We start from the raw sequence: 23,079 nt of genomic DNA, 5'->3' as shown, positions 1-23,079 counted from the left end.
TCATTCGTGTCTTAGACCGACAGTGAGCCAAAGCCTTGGTAAAGGATCTTCGTGGAGGCCTCATCAGCAGTACGACCCGGGCATCAAAAGGGGCTTTGATTGCGCCCACCGGAACAGGCTGAATGGTGCATATTCTGACTGACAGCATGGCAATGATGATGAATTCGGATCGAGATTGCGTCTCGCAAAGGCTGCGGAAGTCCGAGACCACAAGCCAACAAAATTTCACCAACGACATCGATGATGCACAAAGGCGTGTCGTACAGCATGACTACAGAGCCATAGGGGTCCTAATTACAAACAATCCTCTGGAGTGGATGCGGAAGTACTGTTCGGGGGATGGATGAGGCTGTGTTAAGTCCGGTGGCATGTTGTTTGCCCACTCCCGAAGAATGGATCCCAGGCCCTCGGTACTTGGGTGCCATACCTCCTTGACCATGGCACCGCTTATATAGATACAAACTTGGCCTGATACTAGTGAGCTAGGGTTAGGTACCTCATTCTTTGCACTTATGTAGTTGCACTTGGATCCATGATTCTGGTGTTATCCTGGAAGCTAGTACACGATATGGGAACCGACCAGACGAGAGGCTCGACCTCCGAAGCAACATCCCGTACGTCGTAGGATCGAGAATAGTAACTATTCGCCTATGGTTTTCTTTACAAGGATAAACAAACAAATAAAAGCGACCCACTGTGGTAAGTGAATGTCAGTGGTTGGGCCATGTTTGGTAGTAACACGAGCCCAACGAATTGGTATCTTTTTTTATGAATAAAGCGAACCGCACCTGCTATCAAATCCATTGGCCATTGCTCGCTCGATTCAGCATCGCACTGCTGGCTGCGGAGCGCAAGAGTCTATCTAGTTTTCATGGTAAAATACACCGCAACAGTTTTCGATCTTCGCCCATCAACTTTTTATTGACTTCCACCCCCACTGAGAATACCGGCCGAGGTGTCCACCCGATTGAGTACCATTCTGCTGTAAAAGAATGATTCCATATCATAGCTCGGTCCCTCCCAGTAAGCACATTCATCTCCGAAAATAACGCATTCTCATCTCTCACTCATTGAAATAGGTCCCCTCATTCCATGCAGTACCTCAAGATATCAATCGATCGTTTGTTGCAAAAAAAAACCCATCCAACGCCGTCGCTAATGATTTAACATGTTTTTTGGATTAAGACATTGAAGGCCAGGGAATAAGCTGGAGCGACTCCCCCAGTATAAGGGGATCACACTCTGCTGTGACAATTTGGTGCAGGGCCTGTGAAAAGTGCATTGCAATATAGGATTACTCCCGATCAAGCTGAAATCGGAGACAGAAGATCAATTTAATGGATCCGCCTGCCGATTCGAGTCCAAGACCGAAGTGTGGTGACCAGCATGATCACCTTGTGGTGGTACAAGATAATAGTTTTAGTCCTCCTTAGGTGAGGTCGGCGAATACTGAGGACTGTTCGGGGAATATTGTGGGCTGGTGATGGAGGTGGCTCTGTTCTGAGGGCTGCGTGGTGATGCGTTGTACATCGGACTCGTAGGCGAGTATGATGGACTGGTTGGCGAGGTCGGCGAGGTCGGGCTGTACGTTGGCGAAGTTGGAGAATAGCTAGGCGAGGTCGAAGACCCCTTGCCACCACTACCACCGTACATCGGGCTGGTCGGGCTGTACATCGGAGAAGTCGGGCTGTACACTGGCGATGTAGGTGAAGTTGGGGACGTAGGGCTGAATGCAGGCGACGTCGGCGAGTAGCTCGGCGAAGTCGGCGATCCACCGTAGGCAGGTGAGGTGGGGGAGTAGCTCGGTGAAGTTGGTGAATAGCTGGGGGATGTTGGCGAATTCTGTGCTGGGGAAGTCGGAGAGTAAGCTGGAGAAGTTGGAGTGAACGCTGGACTTGCCGGGCTGAACGACGGAGAGGTCGGGCCAAAGCCAGGGCTTGTAGCACCAAACATAGGCGAGGTAGGAGAATAACCAGCCGTTGGGGAGAAGCCTGGAGAGCTTGGGCTGGTGCCACCAAATGGACTGGCAGGCGAGTAACCTCCTGGGCTGCGAGCCATGTACGGACTCAACCCGCCAGCACCACCGAATCCTGGATGATAGTCCGTGAGACCTCCGGCTTCATCGGTGCCCGATGCGGCGATTGGAGAGAAAGAAGCACCATAATCAGGTGAACCCAGATAATTGTTGTCCTGCATAGGGGATCCTGAATCATATGGAGTCGCTGCACCTTCGAGAAGTTGTTGCGACCCCTTAACACCAATAGCACCTCCGAGCCCGAGGTTGGCATTGTCAGTGACTACTGTCGACAGTAGATTCTGGTCAAGCAGAATTTCCATGGTTCCTGTGCCAACCGGAGCTACTTGACCTAGAATCAAGTTCTCCGACACACCTCGACAATCATCCAGTTCACCAGCGGCGGCAGCTTCTAACAAGATCTCCACCGTCTGTTCGAACGAACAGCGCATGAGAGCTCCAGTATCTGATTTGTTGATGCCATGACGAGTCACAGCCATAACATAGCCGCGTGCAGTCATCACATCGCAGAGAATGCCCAAATGACGCGCATTGACATAAGAACCATCGAATGACAACACTTGTGTCAACTCACGCATGATAGCCGCTCTAGTTGCTTCGATGCCGAGAACTTCAAACACCTCGGTAAACCGGTTAGTATAGGTGCGACTAGTGTCGACACCCTCTATGGTCAGAACCTTTGCGAATGAACTACCACTAGTCTCCAGAACATATTCATTGCAGCGAGGATCACTCTTTGCCATAAACACAGAATTGTCTTCTGCAATGATGGCACGAGACTTTTGATCGATGAAGGCTCTCGAGACTCCCGGCACACCGTGAAATGTGAGGTGGTCCAACATTTCGTTCAAGAACCGGCGGAGGACCTCATCATCTTCTTTTCGCTCATCATCCTCGTCTTTACCGTAGTTTTGAACAAGTCGAACTCGAATGATCTGTTCATCAGCGTTGATGTCGCTGAAGATGACAGAAAGATCTTTGCCATAAGTAGACTTGATCTTTGCAGCGACATCTTGAATGTTCAGGCCTTTATCTAGGAGCTTCGCGCGACTGAGAGTGATACGAAGAAGCCACTTTGAGTGAGCAGCCAGATCTTGATCAGTGTCCTCGGGGATGATAAAGTAAGACTCAACCATGTCTAGATCTTCAGGTATGATGGTACTCTGGATATCAGGATCGTACCAGAGCTCACATGTCTCTGCAACGGAGCGGAGATTCGTATGCTGAACACGGCTTCGAAGTAGCTTGGCTGCCTCCTTATCACCAACGTTCTCTGGAAGTTGGTAGACCGTCATTGAAGGGGTTCTGATGGTCTGTGAGACATTCAAAATTTCCTTAAGACGGGGCACACCCAGTGTAACGTTCTTCGCCGACACACCAGTGAAATGGAAAGTGTTCAAGGTCATCTGAGTGGCAGGTTCGCCGATAGACTGTGCAGCAAGCACGCCTACCATCTCGCCAGGATTGGCAGCAGCAGCGATGAATCGGCTTTCCACGCCTCCAATAATGTTGTCAAACGCCAGTCTGTTCAATCCATGCTCTAGGACTAGGCGTTTAAATGCTAGCCGCGATCGAAGCTGAGCCTTCAAAAGAAGGGTCGCGTTGGACTGAGCTTCTTGAGAGAGCGGGTCATCACCTCGGACAACAACTAGTCGATCGAGTAGCTGCTTCACAGCATTTAGTGCGTAGCGAGGGTCAAGATCTGTCTTGTCACCACGACGGATCTTGAAATTCTTTTGTGCCTGATCGATAATTCGTGCAATGTTCATGGGGAGCTGCATTGAATCTTCAGTGCCTTTGCCCATCTTTCGCAGAAAGTCTCGAGAGTCTCGGAGAGCTTCCAATTCCTCATCGAACATCTCTTGCAACTCCGTGTCACCCTGAATTTCTCTAGCCTGCAACAACTTGCCTCTCCAGAGAGAAACGTCGCCACTCATGACATCGACAGCATAACGGTTATTGAATGCCTTATCTGACATCGTGATAATATCAACCTTCTGGTTTTCGATATGAGCACCATCCAGGCCATCTTCGCCGTAGATGAATTGTACAATGTTACCACGACTGTCTCGAATTGTCCCGTCATATTTGACAGTGACTTCTTCAAGGGCTTTAACAAGACGTCGTTGAATATAGCCAGTTTCGGCAGTTTTGACAGCGGTATCAATCAACCCTTCACGACCGGCCATTGCGTGGAAGAAGAACTCCGTGGGAGTCAAACCCCTCAAGTATGAGTTCTCAACAAAGCCTCTTGAAGGGGCGGAGTAGTCGTCTTTCGCAAAATGGGGCAATGTGCGATACTTGAAGCCGAAAGGAATACGTTTTCCCTCAACAGCCTGTTGACCAACGATGGCTGTCATTTGAGCAATGTTGATGGTTGAACCCTTTGAGCCGGCACGGGCCATGGTGATGGCATTATTAAGATCTTTCAAGCTGTCTTCAGTTGCGGCACCGGCCTGGTCACGAGCCTGATTGAGTGCGTTCATGACTTTACTTTCGAATGTTTGACGCACGTTCATACCCGGCGCAGGCTCAAGATCTTCGTTGTACGCGCGTTGGGCAATCTCGTCCACTTCCTTCTTTCGCGAATCGACGGCGTATTGAATCTTCTCGACGGTGCCTTCGTCTGGTACAGTATCACCAATACCAATACTGAAGCTGTTGTGTAGTAGCCAGTAGTTCACAACCGTTTGCGCACCGTTGAAAAAGGCCATTGCCGCATCATGCCCAAATTCGTTGAAAATTGTATGAATGATACCTCCAGCGCTAGTTCCCACGAATTTTTTGCTGAACAGACCAAACATCAGGTTGCCCTCAAGGACCATAAGCCCAGTGTCATTGGTTGGGACATAAGGGTCTTCACCCTTTGCATCCAATCGTTCCAGGTTCAGTTGCTTGTTCAGTACCATACTAATCATCTGCTTACCCGTCCAGCGAGGTCTGGGCTTGATGATAGCAGGTTGAGGGATCACTCCATCCCAATCGGGAACCCAAAGCATGATGTTCATGACTTGCTCTCGGCTGAGGAAAACGTCACGACGGCAGATCTTGTAGATGCCACAAAGAGTATCTTGCACGATACCCATGAGGGGCCCATTGCGTTGGGGCGATACAATGTTGAGTGGAACCATGCAAAGATTAGCCAATTCAGCTCGAGACTCTTCGCTCTGGGGAACATGCAAATTCATCTCATCACCATCAAAATCCGCGTTATAGGGCGTTGTGACGGAAAGATTGAGTCTGAATGTGGAATAAGGCATAACACGAACACGATGGCCCATCATTGATTCCTTGTGCAGAGAGGGTTGACGATTGAAGAGAATAACATCGCCGTCTTGGATATGTCTTTCGACCTTCCAGCCGTACTGCAAGGTCATCTCTCCAGCTCGTTTATGATGACGAAGATCAATGCGCTCTCCAGAATCTCGAATTACATATCGAGCACCAGGGTGTTCAGTTGGACCATTTGCGACAAGACGCTTGAGTTTATCGAGGTTGAAAGGCGTGACCGTTTCCGGGTAGGTCAGGGTGCGTGCAATGCTTCGTGGAACACCAACTTCATCAAGGGACAAGTTGGGATCACCGGTGATGACTGTACGTGCGGAGAAATCAACACGCTTTCCCATGAGATTTTGACGCAGTCTTCCCTCTTTACCCTTTAGACGGGCACGGATTGATTTGATGGGTCGTCCACTCTTATGCTGGGCCTTGTCCAACCCAGCAATTTCATTGTCCATGTAAGTGGCAATATGGTATTGAAGAAGGTCTTGTAGATCAACCTTGATATGATCAGGAGTTCCATCGACTTCGGTTCGAAGCACAGCTTGGTTAGCACGGATGATATCGCCGAGCTTGAATGTCAGATCGTCTTCGCCACGTTGGCCTTGGCCACTGCCGTCCACACTGATGCTGGGGCGGACTGGAGGCGGAGGAACGGGTAGTGCAGATAAGATCATCCATTCTGGTCGCGCGTAGTCCAGGTTAAGGCCCATCAACTCGAGTGTCTCGTCGGTCAGGGTACGGAATGTACGCAGAACCTCCGTTGGGAAGATTCGTTTCTTGTCAGGGGTTGTGTCTTCCTCATCTTCACCTTTTCGAGCTTTCCAGGTTGCCCACAGTTGGAGACCAGTTCTTCGAATCTCAGGCTGAGCGTTTCCGCAACCACCATGCTTGGGAGGAGCGGGTCCTTTCAAGGGTTGTTGTTCCGCATCATCAGGAGGATCAGCTTCACAAATCAATCGAGGCTTGCTCAATCGCCAGACTGCATCAAATCTTCGCTTTCGGTCGCGGATCTTAAACGCGTGTTTGAGCTCTTCAGACTGTCGGTAGTTTTGTCAGTGATTTGGGAAAGCAAGTCAAGGTTACAGAAAAGTAACTAACATCAACAGCTTTGATTTTGCCACAGTTATGGCAGACAGTCTCCAAGATCTTCTTGACCTTACCCATGAAGCCATAGTGATAGACAGGAGTAGCAAGCTTGATGACCCCAAAGTGGCCAGGGCACTCAGCCATGTTCTCTTCACAAGTACTGCATTTGAAATTGCGATCGATTGTTCCAAGATGAGGATCGTTCGGACCTTTCTCTCGAGGTCTGAGGCGTTGCTCATCCCTGAAACAAATGGTTAGAAAGACGCGTCAATGGATTGCTCTTATTTTCTACATACATCGTCTCAGGATATTCGATGTCGATGACTGCGAGGCGTTCAGACTCCTTAGCGGAAAAGAGACCGAACTGGATCTCCTCAACAGTACGCACAGGGGCGCTCGAGTAAGCGAAATTGAGATTCGCCATAATGGCGATTGTATCCTTGGGAGACGATGATAACTTTTCTCAATGGTCTGAGATGATGACAGTGCCTGCGCCGATGAATGCGCGTTGTGGTCAGGTATGACCCACCCGCCCTACGGGGCCACCCAAAACAATGCTTCTCTTTTTGCCAGCTGCGCTCTTGATCACTATCACTTCGCTTGATCCTAAAGTTTCAGGGCACGACCGTCTCGACGATTGGAACGTAGGGGTCCGGGCGCGCGATCGATTCGAGATGGTATGGGTAGGGTGGTGATGAGGTGAAAGGATGAAAGTTTGTGGTTAAGAAGGCGAGGTTGCCTGACTTGTAAAAGAATTAGCGCCAAGCCTCTTGAATGCCGGATTCGACACTAGCGCATAATCAAAGGAGTCAGTCATCAAGTCAGTTGACTTCAGCCTCAATCGCACAACTACTGTCTCACAATCTTTCTACCAGGCATAGGGTACAACATCGATGCTGCGCCATCAATCAGAACAAAATAATACGTCATGATTCGATCAAAACTGATGTCGAGAAATTGAGTTGTGCAAGCAAATTTTAAGCAGGCAGTGTTCATGTCTGTGGCCGCATGGGTACCTGCGTCTTTTCGGACGGTGTAGCACCAAGCAAGGAAAATTGCCATATATCATCGAGCATGACGATGGCTTCACGCGTTTGACTAGACGTAGCGGCTTCAGTGCTGGTACTTGAACACAACACGAACAAATGTGGGAAATGGGAAATGAGAAATGGGAAAGCATGAGTCCCTAGGCATACTTTCTCCCTGGCCTATTACGGGTGCACTCCTGTTGATGAAGATTTACCGTCACTGCTTCCTGCAGCCATAGTGAAATAGTGAAATGATGAAGTTCTAATCACTGAATGCCCTGACCTTTTCTCTTTTGGAACTGCCGAACCGTCCAAAGTCAACGGCACTGTCGCGCCCCCAACAACCGATCTCGGTTCGGATAGCAATTCCTACAATCACGTGAATTCGGATAAAAGTTATGACGACCCCGACTCCAGAGGGATATAGAAACTTTGGCGGCAGAAGACCGTCCAACAGAAGAGGGATCAGTCTGGAAAGCGTACTACTCTCCACAACAGTCTAGTGCAACCATCTCCATCATGAATTTGGCACTGATAGATCCGTTTCAACTAGCACAAGACTCTCCGGATGCTCTAACCAATGATCTAAGTACGTACACCAAGAAGCAAGGCGCTTTGGCTTTTGATCCTTTCTCTCCTTTGAACCCAACCTGACATAATCAGGATCCGGCCATGCCACCTTTCTCAGATTTAGTCGCAAAGGTGACTATCTGGCCTCGGGCAGAGTTGATGGCAAGGTTGTCATCTGGTATGTCAAACGCGTCAAATGAAGCACTCTGCTTGTCAACACGTTTTCTCGAAACTTTTGGCTGAGTAATGTCTGACCTCAATCTACAGGGATATGGAGACCTACGGGGTCGCCATGAAGCTGGTTGGCCACTGGAAGCAGGTTCAAGGACTAAGGTACGCACACCGACTACTCATTCGAAGAATTGAATCGGATCAGATTCTAAGGCAACACCAACAGCTGGTCGCGAGAGGGCAGATACGTTCTGTCGTCGTCTCAAGACTGTCGAGCGTTCCTTTGGGACCTTCAGACTCAAGAGCGCGTTCGCATTGTCAAATTCGAAGCTCCGATCTACATGGCTGAATTGCATCCTTACAACCGCAATCTCTTCGTTGCATGCTTGTTCGAAAACCACCCTCATCTTGTAGACATCACCAATCCTATCCCTATAAAACACATTCTTCCCACCACACCCCTCAGCGACGACGGCACACGATCCGACAATAAGCAGTCAACCACCGCGGCAGTTTTCTCCATCCTTGGAAATCACATCATCACCGGAACCTCCAAGGGATACATCAACATCATCGAAACCGAAACCCGCAAGATTATCCATTCCACCAAAATTGCCTCTGGACTAATCTCGCTTCTTCGACTTTCAGCGAATGGTCGGCAACTTCTTGTCAACTGCACTGATCGTATCATCCGCACCATCAATCTCCCCGATCTCTCGCTCATTGCACCCTCTGACACACCACCAAATGAGCCCACCGGCGAAGATGATCAACCGGACCAAGCCACACTCGCCGAGAACATTGTCATTACTGTTGAGCACAAATTTCAAGATCTGGTCAATCGCCTGCGCTGGAACCACACAGCTTTCAGTCACTCTTCAGTTACGGGTGTTGCTGACTACGTTACTGCATCCACGTACATGAAGAAGGACATCTACATCTGGGAACTACGCACCAACTCGCTCCTCCGCATTCTGGAGAATCGCGAGGAGCCTGCCATCATCGAGTGGCACCCATCCCGTCCGCTTCTCGCTTGCACCAGCATCGAGACTGGCAGTATTCAGATCTGGGGCATCGAACCTCAGCAGAAGTGGTCTGCCTTGGCCCCTGACTTCACTGAATTGACTGAAAATGTGGAATATATCGAGCGCGAGGATGAGTTTGACACATATCCACAAGAAGAGCACCAGAAGCGACGGTTGGATCGTGAAGACGAATTTGTCGATATCTTGACCGTTGAGAAGAAGATGGGCGAAGAAGAAAGCTTCGTTCTCCCGATTCTGTACAACGTTGAGGATAGCGACGATGATGATCAGGAATTGGTGCGCATGGGTGTGGGAACGATGCGGAAGAAGGACATTAACGAAGGCAAGGAGTACGAGAACGACGCTGACGAGCTCCCGAAAAACATTCGAAAGCGCAAGGCGTGAATGGCGTTTTCCTTCTCATGTCTTGTATCGGACGAGCTTTTCTGACATGTGACGTTTATGGTAGAAGGGTTGTGAAAAAGCATGGCGTTTCTCAGGACCAGGCATAAGTTCATGATAGGCGGGTATGCATGGCGCTATGGTGGGATACCGACCAGATACTAGGTCGACAGGATTTGATGTGACAGTCCGACTTGCTTTAGGCTATCGAAGAGGTTAGCATGGGCGGGCACGAATTGCTAGTTATGAGTTGATCATCCAGGTCGTGATCGAGGCCTCGAAACCAGATTTCGCAGCACAACTCAAGATTTTAATCGAGATAATGCCACTTAAATCGGACATCACAATAGTGTTCACTAGAAGATCGCTGCTTCTTCCTCTGAGTTTATTAAATCTAGCTCTTTTCCTGCTCAAGAACAATTCTCGTCGCACGATTTCTAACTATCAATGATTACAGGATCGCCGTTCGTCGTCTCTGTCTGCCTGGGCGGCCTGATATGAGGATGAGTCAACTTGGAGTTCTGGGGTTATGATATCTTCTCTTCTGAAAAAGCTAGGAAAGTTTACCAGCCGTCGCCCTCAGTGACATCGCCCTGCAACAGTGTCTATATGCCGCCATGGATGACAAGTGTTATTACTGTCCTCTGACAAAGCAACAGCCTCCCTCAGGAAGGTCGGTTGGGTGAATGCCTTGGCGCAACGGACTCCCTCAGAACCTGTTCCCAACCAGCCCATTCCTGAAGGTCCACTCTCCTCTGTCTTGCCCGAACTGCTCATCTATCCTTATGACGCTGAGCCACCGCAATCTAGAGTCGCATCGAGCTACTCGGGCCCAAGAAGCGCACCACGCCCGCGTAAGCACTGAGTTATCCCAACACAAGATCCAGCCACCTAGACCCTGTTGCAGTCCAATGGGGATCTTCTTGGCACTAGCCGCAGAAGGGTATGCCGTCAGTACATTGACAAAGCGCGAGGGAGCCACAGTCTTCGTCGAGTCTCCACAGACCGGAGGTGGAGCAGTAGAGCTGTAGATTAGCCGTGGTCAGCTTGAGGGGCGCAAAGGCAAAGTGAGCGAGAGCATACAGTGGAGTTGTGGTTGCTGCTACAGGCCGCAGCGCTTTCTCCGTACATATTGAACACGCACGATTCTCCCGGATTGGCGATGACACAACTGGCCGTTGCATACGCGGTGGCTGAGGCAACCGGAGAGTCGATTACGGAGGCAGCGGCGGGGATCGCTGAGGCTAAGGGTGCGACAGCAATGGCAATGAGGGTGCTGGCTAGGGGTAGAATTGCATGCATAACGGCTGGTGATATGGGGTAATGAAGGTACACTCGGGCAAAGAGGCGACGTCTGATAAAAACGATCGGGGATTGGTGCTGACAATGTGAGATTTGTGTATGTAGACGTATATATTTGATGACCGAAGAATAGAAAGAAGGCTGGCAGGTGACCGGAAGTGATGAAGTGAGTTCTGGCTGTGCGAAGCATTGACGGAGGGAGATATATATAGGTCATCATTGTACTTACTGAACAGTGAGTACTTACCTTTGCTTCCGAGTTTAGGCACGCGGATCTCGAGTCCAAGGCTGAGTTGGGCCGCCACAAGGCTGGGCCGGCCAGCGTCTAAGGTTTTGTGTTTGGGGCTTGTTTCGACCCAGCGGCTATTGTGAACGCCTTTCCGGTAACACACGGTATTCTCAGCCAGTCGCTATTTGACGGGAGCTAAATGGAATCAAGGTATGCTGAATCCGCAACGAAATCGTGGTCATTGTTTCAGCTGCGTGGCGAGACATATTTGTAAGCGGCCAGGTCGACAATAGCGATGGCTTCACACAAGCAAACTCTGCTTTTCTTCATAGACATCTGAAAAATGATTTCACCTAATATCAGACTCTCGACTCCCAACTCGAGATTCACCAAGGAGCGGACAAGAGATGTCGCATTCGACGGGCATGACGCTCTTACAAGCACTAACTTGCATGCTCGTGAGTTCTCAGGTAGCGTCGGCTGAAAGGTCTAGTTCAGGCCTAGGGTAAAGCGCGCTTCGCTCAATTGTTGGGTCGCACTGGACTCGGCAAAAATAGTTTGGTCCACCACAGGTACGGCGTCCTTGATGATCTGATAGATAAAATATATGGACAAACGACAGGGGGAAGCGCTTCGCGGAATTCTCCAAATCTTCCGTTATCTGCTCGGCGCGTAGCTTTCGAACGTTATAGAACAGCCAGATACATACATACCACTTGACCGTTTGGGACCGGCGGTGACGCTTTTTGGGGGCCAGAGGCTCATTAGCAGGACATGTTTGACGTATGTAGATGATACTTCATACAGAGAGCGAGGTAGTCCGTCCTCGTACTCGTACTCCATCGTGCTTACTTTTCCAAGCCCTGGCCCTTGGTTGCCATTTGGCCGATGCCACCGGGATATTCCCGACGGTTCATCTTGGCAAGTTTGTAACAATTGCACATCTTCGGAGAGTGTCGGCCAAAATTACTCCCAAAATCTCCAACTCTCTCCCTGTTGAATGGACATCCCTACTTTTTTTCATTTCTCCCATTTCCTATTCTACTGGCCTCAATGAACAATATCACGACCTAAGTCCTAACTGGATTTGACATAATGACCTCCATTGATGATCTATTTCGAAAACCAAACGCTGCCCCCAAGCGCAAACTCGAAGATCCTACCGCGTCCTTCACTGACTCTCTCTCCAACAAATCCTCCAAATTGACCAATGGGTCCTCCCCACGCTCCTCTACGAATGGAAACGGCATTCACGATGAATACTCCACCAACGGATCTACAGGAAAGGCTGCCTTTGTCCAGGATGAAAGGCTAGATGATCAGGATGGTCTCGAGGCCGGTCCCTCTCCTCCCCCTCTAGATCCGGAAGACGAAGTTGGTGACGATAAAGAGGGCCGATTCTTTGGTGGTGGAGTGACACAAGAAGAACGCGAAGTAATGGACTACATTGAGAGAAATGAAGATGGTGAAGTGGAAGAAAAGTTTGATTCCACCTGGCTGCGTCGGACTGCGATCAACTTTGAGCGAAAGATCAACAAGAACGCTGAACTACGCGCAAAGTACGAGGATCATCCTTTGAAATTCGTCGCGAGCGAGGCGGATCTCGATACTGAGATCAAGGGATTGAGTTTGCTCAGCGAACACGGTGAACTCTATGAAGACTTCGTCAAGATGGGGTGTGCCAACAGTCTAGTCGGCTTGTTGGCGCATGAAAACACGGACATTGCCATTGGTGTTTCGGAATTACTTGCCGAACTCACCGACGAGGACTCGGCCACGACTGAAGACCAGTGGCAGACGTTGGTCAAGGCCATGATTCAAAGTGACGTGGTCGATCTGCTGACCAGCAATCTGGCCCGTCTGGATGAGGTCAATGAGACTGACAGGTCTGGCGTCTACCACATACTCAACGTGCTTGAGAACATTCTCTCGGAAACGAAGAATATGGACATCGTCGGTTCCAACGACAAGTTGATCGATTGGCTACTGGCGAGGATCAAAAGGGTCGATGTCAATGCACGGGGAAAGGTGGGCCAAAACCGGCAATATGCTGCGGAAATCCTCGCCATCTTGTTCCAGTCGAGTCGGCCCAACCGTGATCGCTTTGCCTCTAAAGAAGGCGTGGATGCTCTACTTGAGCTACTGAGCGTTTATCGCAAGAGGGACCCTGAAAAGGAGTCCGATGAAGAAGAGTTCGCTGAGAACCTTTTTGACTGCTTAGCCAGCGTGGTGGAAGAACGGCTAGGTGGTCAAAAGTTCCTCGAAGGCGAAGGCATCGAGCTTTGTCTGATCATGATCAGAGAAGGTAGACTTGCGAAGATGAGGGCACTGCGAGTCCTTGATCACTCCATGAGTGGTGGTAACGCACCTCCAGTCTGTGCGCGGTTGGTAAATGCAGCAGGGCTGAAAACCATCTTCGGACTGCTCATGAAGAGCAAGAGGGCAGAACGAAGTCTCATGGAACATCTGATTGGGATGCTCGCCAGTCTTCTTAGATATTTACCGGGAGGCTCGGCCGTGAGGATACGCGCCCTTGCAAAATTTGTGGAGAAGGATTATGAAAAGCTCCTGAAACTTGTGGAACTGCGGCGCGAATATAAGACTAGATTAGTCAAGGTCGATGCGCAGATACAGAGAGAGCGCGAAGACCTGACTACAACCCAGTTGGAGGAACGTGAGGATGAATGGTTATCTCGCAGGCTTGACGCCGGACTTTTCTCCCTCCAGTCGATAGAGTTGATCTTGAGCTGGATGGTTGCAGAAGACAGCGGTGCACGTCAGACCATTGCCGTTCTACTGGGTGAGGACGGGCTTAAGATTCTCGAGCGTAGCCTCAGAGATCAGCTTGTTGGGATGGATCCGGGTCAGAGTGATGAGGCCAAGGCTACAGAAGAAATGCTCGAAGCGTTGATTTCATGCGTGGAGGGGTAGCTAGCACTGGTTGGGATGGGTGGGTTCTTTGATAAGGCGTTGCATTCAACACGACGGGTTGTTGTTGATGAGGTTGGGTCTTGATATACGTATTTGTGATACCCATTTATGCGGACTCTCTGTTCACCAGACGTGAGACGGTTCTTTATTCGCTGGACTGTCATCAGATCACTACTGTAATAATATCTCCTTGTTTAGCATTGAATGTTTTTCGCATATTGACCCGCGCCATGGCCACCTGTCAAGCGATATGAGGAAGAAACTATGGGGCGCTTTTTGGGTGGGCGGATCATCATTCGCTGGCTGAGACAAAAGCGGCGCGATCTGAACGAGTCCACACGTGATTGCCCTTTGGATATGCTTATTCACGCGCCAAGCAACTCCGTGCGCTTGCCCATCTGCGCGCCTCTGCCTTGCCTTCGAAGAAAGTTGCACCGAAGGCCAAAGGTTCAAGTGAACCTCATCACAAAACATAGCCAGCCCAAACAACGCCGACATCATCTATCTTCGCGCGAGCTTGTGGTTCAGTCGCTCTCACTCGCTTTGTGAGTGCTTTCGCCCGTAGGAATCTGAAGTCTTAACTGACAATTCAGTGCCTGCAAAGGTAGCGAGCGTCTGCCCACCCTTGCAATTGTGCCACACCTTACGTTCGTCGAGCCTGTCCACCTCCTTTCCCTGGGCTCCCTCGCGCACAGCCGCCCAATATGGCGGACTACGAAGATCAAAAATACGACGTAGCTGGTGACTACGGCGAGAACGGAGATTATGGCGAAGGCGAATATGAACAAGAAGATATCACCTCCGAGGACTGTTGGAAGGTCATCAACTCTTTTTTTGACACGAAAAACTTAGCTTCCCTTCAAATCGACTCCTTCAATCACTTCATGCGATCGTCCATGCAAGATTTGGTTAACGAGAAAGGCGGTATCATTCTCGATCATGCTCAAAACGTCGATGAGTCTGATCCAAACCCAATCGTGATCAAGCGACATGAAGTCAAATTCGGAAAAGTTACACTGAGTAAGCCAAATATGGTGGAAGGCGACGGTGTAACTACAGATTGCATGCCTCATGAGGCTAGACTTCGAAGCTTGACATACGCCAGTCCTGCGTTTGTCAAAATGACTAGAAGAACGTATCTGGCCAAAGAAAAACCATGGGAAGACCAAACTGAGGACATGGGAGTTGTCAAAGATGACGGATCTACACTCTTTTGGAGAGAAAGCTCCGACGAGGACGACGCTGATTCTGAGAGAGAAGTCTACATCGGCAAAATCCCTATCATGGTTCGAAGTATGACCTGTCACCTGATGAGTGAGAAATTTCAGAGCGAAAAGGATCTATTCGCATGGGGTGAATGCCCTTACGACTCGGGTGGCTATTTCATTATTAATGGTAGCGAGAAAGTTCTCATCGCCCAGGAGAGAAGTGCTGGCAATATTGTGCAAGTCTTCCAGAAGGCCTTACCCTCGCCCTTTACCCATCTCGCTGAAATTCGATCTGTCATCGACCGCGGAGCTCGAATGATGTCACAAGCCACAGTCAAACTCTTCCGAAGACAGGACGGACCAGATGGTACCAAAATTGACAATCCTGTTCGAGTTCAGCTTCCATATGTCAAACAAGATATCCCTCTTGTCATCGTCTTTCGTGCTCTGGACATTGTCTCAGATGCAGATATCTTGGAGAAGATCTGTTTCGACCAAAGCGATAAAGAAATGATCGATATGCTGATGGGCTCTCTGCAAGAAGGTCAACCCATTCAAGGTGCTGAGTTGGCCAGAGATTACATCGCTCGACGAGGAAATGTGCCAACCCTGAAGAGTCATGAACGTCAGAAGCATGCTATGGACATCCTAACGAAAGAATTCCTGCCTCACATTGGCCAGACTGCTGATGCCACGGCACGAAAAGCTTTTTTCCTCGGTTACATGGTGAACAGATTATTGAAGGCGGCTCTTGGACGTGCGGAGCCTGATGATCGAGATCACCTTGGGAAGAAACGAATCGATCTTGCTGGTCCTCTGATGACTAATCTGTTCCGTCAGCAGTTTGACAAGGCGACCAAAGACTTCTACCGGTATATGCAGAAGCGTGTTGAGGCCAATCAACCTATAAACATCATGGCTGGCTTCAAGCATCCTATCATAACCCAAGGCCTGAAATACTCGCTCGCTACAGGCAACTGGGGAGACCAGAAGAAGTTAGACAAAGCCAAGGCTGGTGTCTCGCAAGTCCTGAACAGATACACATTTGCTTCTACTTTGTCACATCTTCGGAGAACTAATGCTCCTATTGGTCGAGAAGGTAAGATTGCAAAGCCTCGACAACTTCATAACACCCATTGGGGTTATGTGTGTCCGGCAGAAACTCCTGAAGGTCAGGCTTGTGGTCTGGTCAAAAATTTGTCTTTGATGTCGATGGTGACCAATTCTTACGAGACTGGCCCTCTTCTCAATTACATCATGTCAAAACATGTTGAAGCATTAGAAGATTGGGAACCCCGTCTAAACCCGCAAGCCACCAAAGTATTCGTTGATGGTGTCTGGTTTGCTGTGGTACTGCGTGATCCGAAACGTTTAGTGGATGATCTCCGCAAACTTCGACGGAAGGGTATATTTGATCCTCACGTCAGTCTTATCTGGGACATTCGTGACAAGGAATTCAAAGTCTCCGGTGATTCGGGAAGACTTGTACGTCCTTTGTTCGTCGTCGAAAATGATCCATCATCTGACAATCGTGGCAATCTGGTACTCAATAAGGAGCATATTGCCAAACTCGACAACACCACGTATCTGCGAGAAGGCGGTTACCAATTCAATGACGAAGTTCGTCCCTATGGTTGGGCGGACCTTCTTTCCTCCGGTGTGATCGAGTATATGGATGCCGAGGAAGAAGAAACTGCGATGATTATTATGACACCCGAAGCTCTAGCAGATTCCAAAGCCAGATCTATGGGCATGGTTATCGAGCAGGAGAATGATCCGCTCAGACGAAACGACCCCCTGCTGAACCCGTACTCTCATACCTTCACACATTGCGAACTTCATCCCAGTATGATTTTGGGAGTCTGCGCAAGTATCATTCCTTTCCCTGACCACAACCAGTCACCTCGTAACACCTACCAATCCGCCATGGGTAAGCAAGCAATGGGTATCTTCCTGACGAATTTCGATCAGCGAATGGAGACAATGGCAAATATTCTCTACTATCCTCAGAAACCACTTGCTCGGACTATGGCAATGGACTATCTCAAATTCCGAGAACTTCCGGCTGGTCAAAATGCCATTGTCGCAATTGCCTGCTATTCAGGCTACAACCAAGAAGATTCGGTCATCATGAATCAGAGTTCTATTGACCGTGGACTCTTCCGGTCATTATTTTACCGTGCTTATTCGGACTCCGAGAAAGCGATTGGGCATTCAGTCATGGAACAATTCGAAAAACCAACAAGATCCGATACTCTTCGACTGAAGCATGGTACCTACGACAAAATCGATGAAGATGGTATTGTAGCTCCTGGTGTGCGGGTAAGTGGTGAAGATATCATTATGGGCAAGACAGCTCCCATGGCACCCGATGCGGAAGAACTTGGTCAAAGACAGAAGCAGCACGTCAAGCGTGACGTATCGACGCCTCTTAGATCAACGGAATCTGGAATTGTTGACCAAGTCATGTTGACAACCACTGCCGAAGGTAATCGATTCGCCAAAGTTCGCGTCAGAACGACTAAAGTTCCTCAAATTGGAGACAAATTTGCCTCTCGTCATGGTCAGAAGGGAACTATTGGTATCACATATCGACATGAAGATATGCCTTTCACCAGAGAAGGTATTGTTCCCGACATCATCATTAACCCTCACGCCATTCCCTCTCGAATGACAATTGCCCATTTAATCGAATGTCAATTGTCCAAGGTTGCATCCTTACGTGGCGACGAAGGTGATGCTACACCATTCACAAAGGTCACGGTGACCCAAGTCTCGGACCTTCTCAGACGTATGGGCTATCAGTCTCGTGGATTCGAAGTCATGTATAATGGTCACACCGGTAGAAAGCTCGTTGCTCAAGTCTTCCTTGGACCGACATATTACCAGCGTCTGCGTCACATGGTCGATGATAAGATTCATTCTCGTGCAAGAGGCCCTACACAAATTCTCACCAGGCAGCCTGTTGAAGGTCGTGCCCGTGATGGTGGTCTACGTTTCGGTGAAATGGAACGTGATTGCATGATTGCCCACGGAGCAAGTTCATTCCTGAAGGAGAGACTGTTTGACGTGTCGGATCCCTTCAGAGTTCACGTTTGTGACATCTGCGGCTTGATGACTGTTGTTGCGAAATTAAAGAAGAACACTTTCGAGTGCAAGAATTGCAACAACAAGAACAAGATCAGCCAGATCCACCTTCCTTATGCAGCGAAATTGCTATTCCAGGAACTATGGAGTATGAACATCGCTGCCAGACTGTACACCAAGCGGAGTCGTTAGGAGCGACTTGCCGATGAAGCGGCTCTTAAAGCTCGGAAGGAGCAATTTGCGAATGTTGAACAGCCGGCCGAGGGCGAGTAGATCTAGTGCTCTCGATTATGGAGAGGGGGCCCTCGAGAAAATCCTTCATCGTCCGTGGCACCACCACATACGAAACATGTGTTTCGTTTTTGTTTTTTGAGCGAGGACCATGTGCTTTATGCTTTCTCTGCAAAAAATTTCTTCCACCACGATCAGAGAGGGGATGGATGAAGGGCCTATATCTGTACCACCACCACGCAACAGTATGCACTCATGGCGAAAGAGGGTCTTGGAATGAATGGAAGTGATTCATTCTCGGATGGGTCGAGAAGGGCGGAGAACAATCAAGCAGCAACGAGCGGGATTCCTTTCGTTGTTGGGCGGCAGGCTGCACTAGATAAACTATTATTGTACTGGCCCTGATCGAGTATGGCTCACTCAGTCATTATTACTTACGCCTTAGATGGTTTGAAGGGATAGAACTGCTAGCTGACTGATTACTTCGACTGTTTTCGCATGTCCTTTCTCGGCGTACACGTCACGTTGAAGCAGTTGAAATGAATATTAATTAGCTGGGTCACTCGCCGAGCTGCAATCTAAATATTTGCAATCCTTTCACCGCGTTGCCCCTTCAGGTCACGGCATCGCCATTACTTATTCTTTTCTTACATATTATATACAATGGCGACGTTTTTATGGCTGTGATGTACTGTGATGTTTGAGGGGCTGTATACGTACGTATATGCTCACTAATTACTTTGGAGATCACGATGCGTTGCGATGCGTTGCTTTGAATTTCAGTACAAATTATCATCACGTTAACCAATACTAACAATGACTAACTAGTTACGCGTTCAAGTCGTGGACAGCATTCCACTGACCCGTTCATTTTCGGACCACCAAACATTGTAAAGCTTGACATCTCCTGCTTCACACAACAACAGCGAGCTAATTTTGAAACATCCTGCTCTGTTACTTCAAGACAGCGGCGCCTCGCCAGCGTCTTTCTTTTCAGCGGTTACATCTACCTTTTGGAGGAGATGGTGGCCGGCGGTGTCGTGAGCTGCGAGGCGTTCCGCCGCGGCGGGGTCCTTTGCTGGATCGTAAGGTAGGCCTGTCACATCATCGATGGGGCGTGTCTCGCTTTCGCCGCTTTGGCCCATGGCTGGTGTCACTTTCGAGGCTGTATTGTCGTGGGTGGTGCCATGGGTAGTTCCCGTAGTTCCTGTGGCTCTAAACGGGTCATCTTTGTGCAGAGGGTTGTAAGATGGTTTCTGCGGGCCACCAGATGCCACGTCGTAGCCCTTGTCTGACTTTGAGCCTGCTAGACCTGCCCCAGCAGCACCAGCGCTTAACCCCGCGGCGGTGGTCCCAGTTGAGCCGGTGTTGTCTTCTTCATCGGTGCTATACTCTTCGCTGTCGCCTGTGTCCTTGTTCTTTCTGCGCCTGAAGATTCGTTTGAAAAGGCTCGGTTTCTTTTCTGGTGCATCTTTGTGGAGCTTGTTGCGCTCATGGTCATTCTCGCTGGAGAGCTTGCCCTTGTTATTCGCATCGGCGTCATGACGATGAGCTGCGTATGCTGCACCTCCGGCGCCAGCGGTCCCTGCGAGGGCAGCTGCCTCCTTCTCACGGCGCTTGTGTTCAGCTTCGTCTTCCTTATCTAGCTCTTTCTGGTGGTGTTTCTCTTCCTTGGCCACCGCCTTATCGTGGGCCTTTTCTTCCTTTTTGTGGTCCTTCTGGTGAGCTTTTTCTTCGGCCTTCTCTTGTTTCTTCAAGTCCTTCTCGTGCTGCTTTTCTTCCTTGTGTGCCTGCTTCTCAGCCGCCTTTTGATCCCTCTCGAATTGTTTCTGACGGGCAGCTTCCTGCTCGGCGAGGTCTTTCTGCCTCCGGGGAGCATCTTCCTCGGCCTGGTGTTTGCTGTGCTCATGAGCACCATAAGCTCCAGCACCAGCAGCTCCTGCGAGAGCAGCGTTACGTCCTGTATGACTGTCATCTTTTGTTGGGCCGGTGCCGACATTGTCTCTTGTAGATGTAACTGGTGTTTGGCTGGCAGCTTGCTCGCGAACAAGGTTGCTTGTTCCACCAGTGGATGGTTGGTTGGCGGCATCTTGCCCTGCGGAGCGTTTACCGTATTCATGAGCACCATAGGCCCCGGGCCCAGCACCAGCAGCTCCTGCAAGAGCAGCATTACGCCCTGCGTGGCTGTCACCTGTTGTAGGATCAGTCGAAGAGGTACCTATTGCTGAAGTCACTGGTGTTTGGCTGGAGGCTTGCTCGCGGACAAGATCGCTTGTTCCACCAGTAGATGGGTGGCTGGGAGTTTGGTTGGATTGCCATGGCTGCTCAGCAAACCGGTCTGTAGAATCAGGCTTTCTATCATGCTGCAAAGCTGAAACTCCAGCTGCACCGGCACCAGCTCCAAGGCCTGCTGCGGCAGCGGTCTTGCCGTATCCACTAGCCTGTTGGTCTTGTCCTGAAGTTGTAAGATGTTGATCGCGAGGGACACCTTGTTCCGTCCCCGTCCTAGTGGAAGAGGGGAGCGCAGAAGACGTTGTGCTTTGGGAATTGCTTGGGAAGGCCGACGTAGTCTGGCCACTATTTGGCAGGGCAGAGTCCATGGTTGGCAGGGTTCCTGACAAAGTGGAAGACGTCGGTGTATCAGCAGGACCTTCTCTACTCTTTCCATATTCATGAGCACCGAGCGCACCTGCTCCAGCACCCAGACCGGCGGCGGCAAGACCAGCATTACGGCCAGCATGGCTCTTGTCTTCGCTTGCAGTGGATCCTCCAACGGCGTAGGAAGCTGCTCCACCATCAGGAGGGATGCCTGCCGATGTTTCTCTGTCCATGTCTTCTGGCGCACCTCTGGTTCCACCAACAGGAGCATGAATGGGCGAGGGCGAGCCAGGCCCAGCTGGATATGCAGTTGTAGGGATACTCTCCTTGCGATGGTGCGAGGGTGATGGTCCTGACTGAGTTGGAGCAGTATATGATCCTACGCCAGTGGTAGTTGTTGGCTGTTCAGGAGTATCTATTACCGCTTGAGACCTATCCTCAGCGGCCTTGGACGCCGCAATGCCGGTGCCAGCAGCAGCGCCTCCAAGACCCACAGCACCCAAAATTCTACCGAAAGTACCTGTCTGATTAGGTTCAGTTCTTGCGGGGGCAGCGGCACTGTTTGATTCAGTAGAGATTGGAGCAGCTCTACCAGCTTCATGGTCGATCGGTCGGTTTACTGGTGGGAGAGTGACAGTATCGTGCGCAGATTCCTTAGGAAAGGCGCCTGGAATATTCGAAGCTAGAGGTAGATCAGCTATATCGGCTAGGAGGTAAGGGAATGTCTGGCTAGGACATACTGCTTTGATCATTGTGTTTGTTGAAAGCACGAGAAGCGGCAGTGCCAGCCGCTCCAGCGGGAACTCCAGAGGTTGACTTTTCGCCAGAAGCACTGGTACCTTGACCGAAAGTGTGTTCCGGCATCTTGTAGGTGGTTGGATCCTGCGATTTGTGATCAATCACACTTCCAACTGCGTCGCCTTGACGAAGAGTATGCGAGCTGTAGGTAGAAGTTTGGCCAATGGCTGCTATACCAACGTTATCACCTGTCTCGCGGCCTGTTGATTGGAATCCTGCAGTATCTGTACCTAACCCTGCGTCAGCCATTATGTTGGAAGAGCACTATGCCTGCAAACCTATGCTAAATCGTACCTGAAGAAAGCTGTGTAGCAGGCTGCTCGGCGAATCCTCCAGGGTTTCCTTGAGAAGCAGTGGTCGCCTTTGAAAGATGAGAGCCCTGACCAGTAATTCGGCTGGTAGAAGATGAGTCCTGGGTGTTTTGAGTGGCGTCTTTGTCTCGTTGCCTAGTAGGCTGATTAGCTCGCTGGATTGCTTGAATTGAGATATGCTTACAATGCGGTCTTTAACTTGTCCATTCCTTCTGAGGTGACAAATTGAAATCCCCTGCAGCTGAAATGAGCCAAATATGCAGTTTTTCCGGGCCCTGGCAGACGATGATGCAAGACGAAAGGAAAATCAAGTTATCCCAAGGACAGACAAGAACATGGGGGAATACGGTGAAAAATGAGACCATGTGAGCTATGGGCTTTGGCATCAATTCCATATGCGTCATCGCTGTTGCAATTCACGCCCCAAGCGTGGAGTCGAGGCAGAAGGGAGCAACATGTCTGGACAGCTGAGCAGCGGTGTCAAGCCACCAACACGGCCAGAGAAAGCTTCAGCGAGAAAGGCTACGAATCAGCCACGGACATCTATAGAGGCCTAGGCTCAGGAGGAGGTCTGTCCTCGACTCCTTGGTGAATGGTGAATGGTGAATGGTGTTGGACGGGAGGGGTAAAGATGCAACAAGTGGTAACCAAGTTTGCCCAAGTTTGATGGATCTCGGCTCAGATGAAGTCATCGTCAACGTCAGAATCGCAATTTGGAGCGACACCACCTGTGGGGAAATTGATCGTCTGCTTCCAGAGATCTTTCGCGAGGAACTTGGTGCGCT

The 23,079-nt window shown here is 49.9% G+C and overlaps 5 protein-coding genes across 5 annotated transcripts; 3 read left to right on the top strand and 2 right to left on the bottom strand.

Annotated features, from left to right (window-relative positions):
- Window positions 1-1,419: 1,419 nt before the first annotated feature.
- On the bottom strand, window positions 1,420-6,827 carry A1O9_06798 (DNA-directed RNA polymerase II subunit RPB1; the record flags this gene model as incomplete). Its single annotated transcript, XM_013403745.1, has 3 exons — window positions 1,420-6,354; window positions 6,416-6,644; window positions 6,700-6,827. The coding sequence occupies 3 exons, from the start codon at window positions 6,825-6,827 to the stop codon at window positions 1,420-1,422; spliced, it is 5,292 nt and encodes a 1,763-aa protein (XP_013259199.1).
- Window positions 6,828-7,950: 1,123 nt separating this feature from the next.
- A1O9_06797 (uncharacterized protein) lies at window positions 7,951-9,602 on the top strand (the record flags this gene model as incomplete). The annotated part of the gene is made up of 4 exons (XM_013403744.1): window positions 7,951-8,020; window positions 8,095-8,179; window positions 8,269-8,334; window positions 8,399-9,602. 4 exons carry the CDS (start codon window positions 7,951-7,953, stop codon window positions 9,600-9,602), a joined length of 1,425 nt encoding a protein of 474 aa, XP_013259198.1.
- Window positions 9,603-12,225: 2,623 nt separating this feature from the next.
- On the top strand, window positions 12,226-14,061 carry A1O9_06796 (uncharacterized protein; the record flags this gene model as incomplete). The annotated part of the gene is made up of 1 exon (XM_013403743.1): window positions 12,226-14,061. One exon carries the CDS (start codon window positions 12,226-12,228, stop codon window positions 14,059-14,061), a length of 1,836 nt encoding a protein of 611 aa, XP_013259197.1.
- A 704-nt stretch (window positions 14,062-14,765) lies between these two features.
- On the top strand, window positions 14,766-18,548 carry A1O9_06795 (DNA-directed RNA polymerase II subunit RPB2; the record flags this gene model as incomplete). The annotated part of the gene is made up of 1 exon (XM_013403742.1): window positions 14,766-18,548. One exon carries the CDS (start codon window positions 14,766-14,768, stop codon window positions 18,546-18,548), a length of 3,783 nt encoding a protein of 1,260 aa, XP_013259196.1.
- Window positions 18,549-19,810: 1,262 nt separating this feature from the next.
- A1O9_06794 (uncharacterized protein) lies at window positions 19,811-22,175 on the bottom strand (the record flags this gene model as incomplete). Its single annotated transcript, XM_013403741.1, has 3 exons — window positions 19,811-21,354; window positions 21,433-21,891; window positions 21,926-22,175. Coding segments are annotated over 3 exons (2,253 nt in total), but the record flags the coding sequence as incomplete, so codon positions are not given.
- Window positions 22,176-23,079: the final 904 nt, after the last annotated feature.

Source organism: Exophiala aquamarina (genome assembly GCF_000709125.1).
Source record: "Exophiala aquamarina CBS 119918 chromosome Unknown aczIA-supercont1.5, whole genome shotgun sequence".
Lineage (NCBI taxonomy): Eukaryota > Fungi > Ascomycota > Eurotiomycetes > Chaetothyriales > Herpotrichiellaceae > Exophiala > Exophiala aquamarina.
Note: the sequence above shows the minus strand (reverse complement) of the source record. Positions and strands in the feature narration are given on the sequence as shown.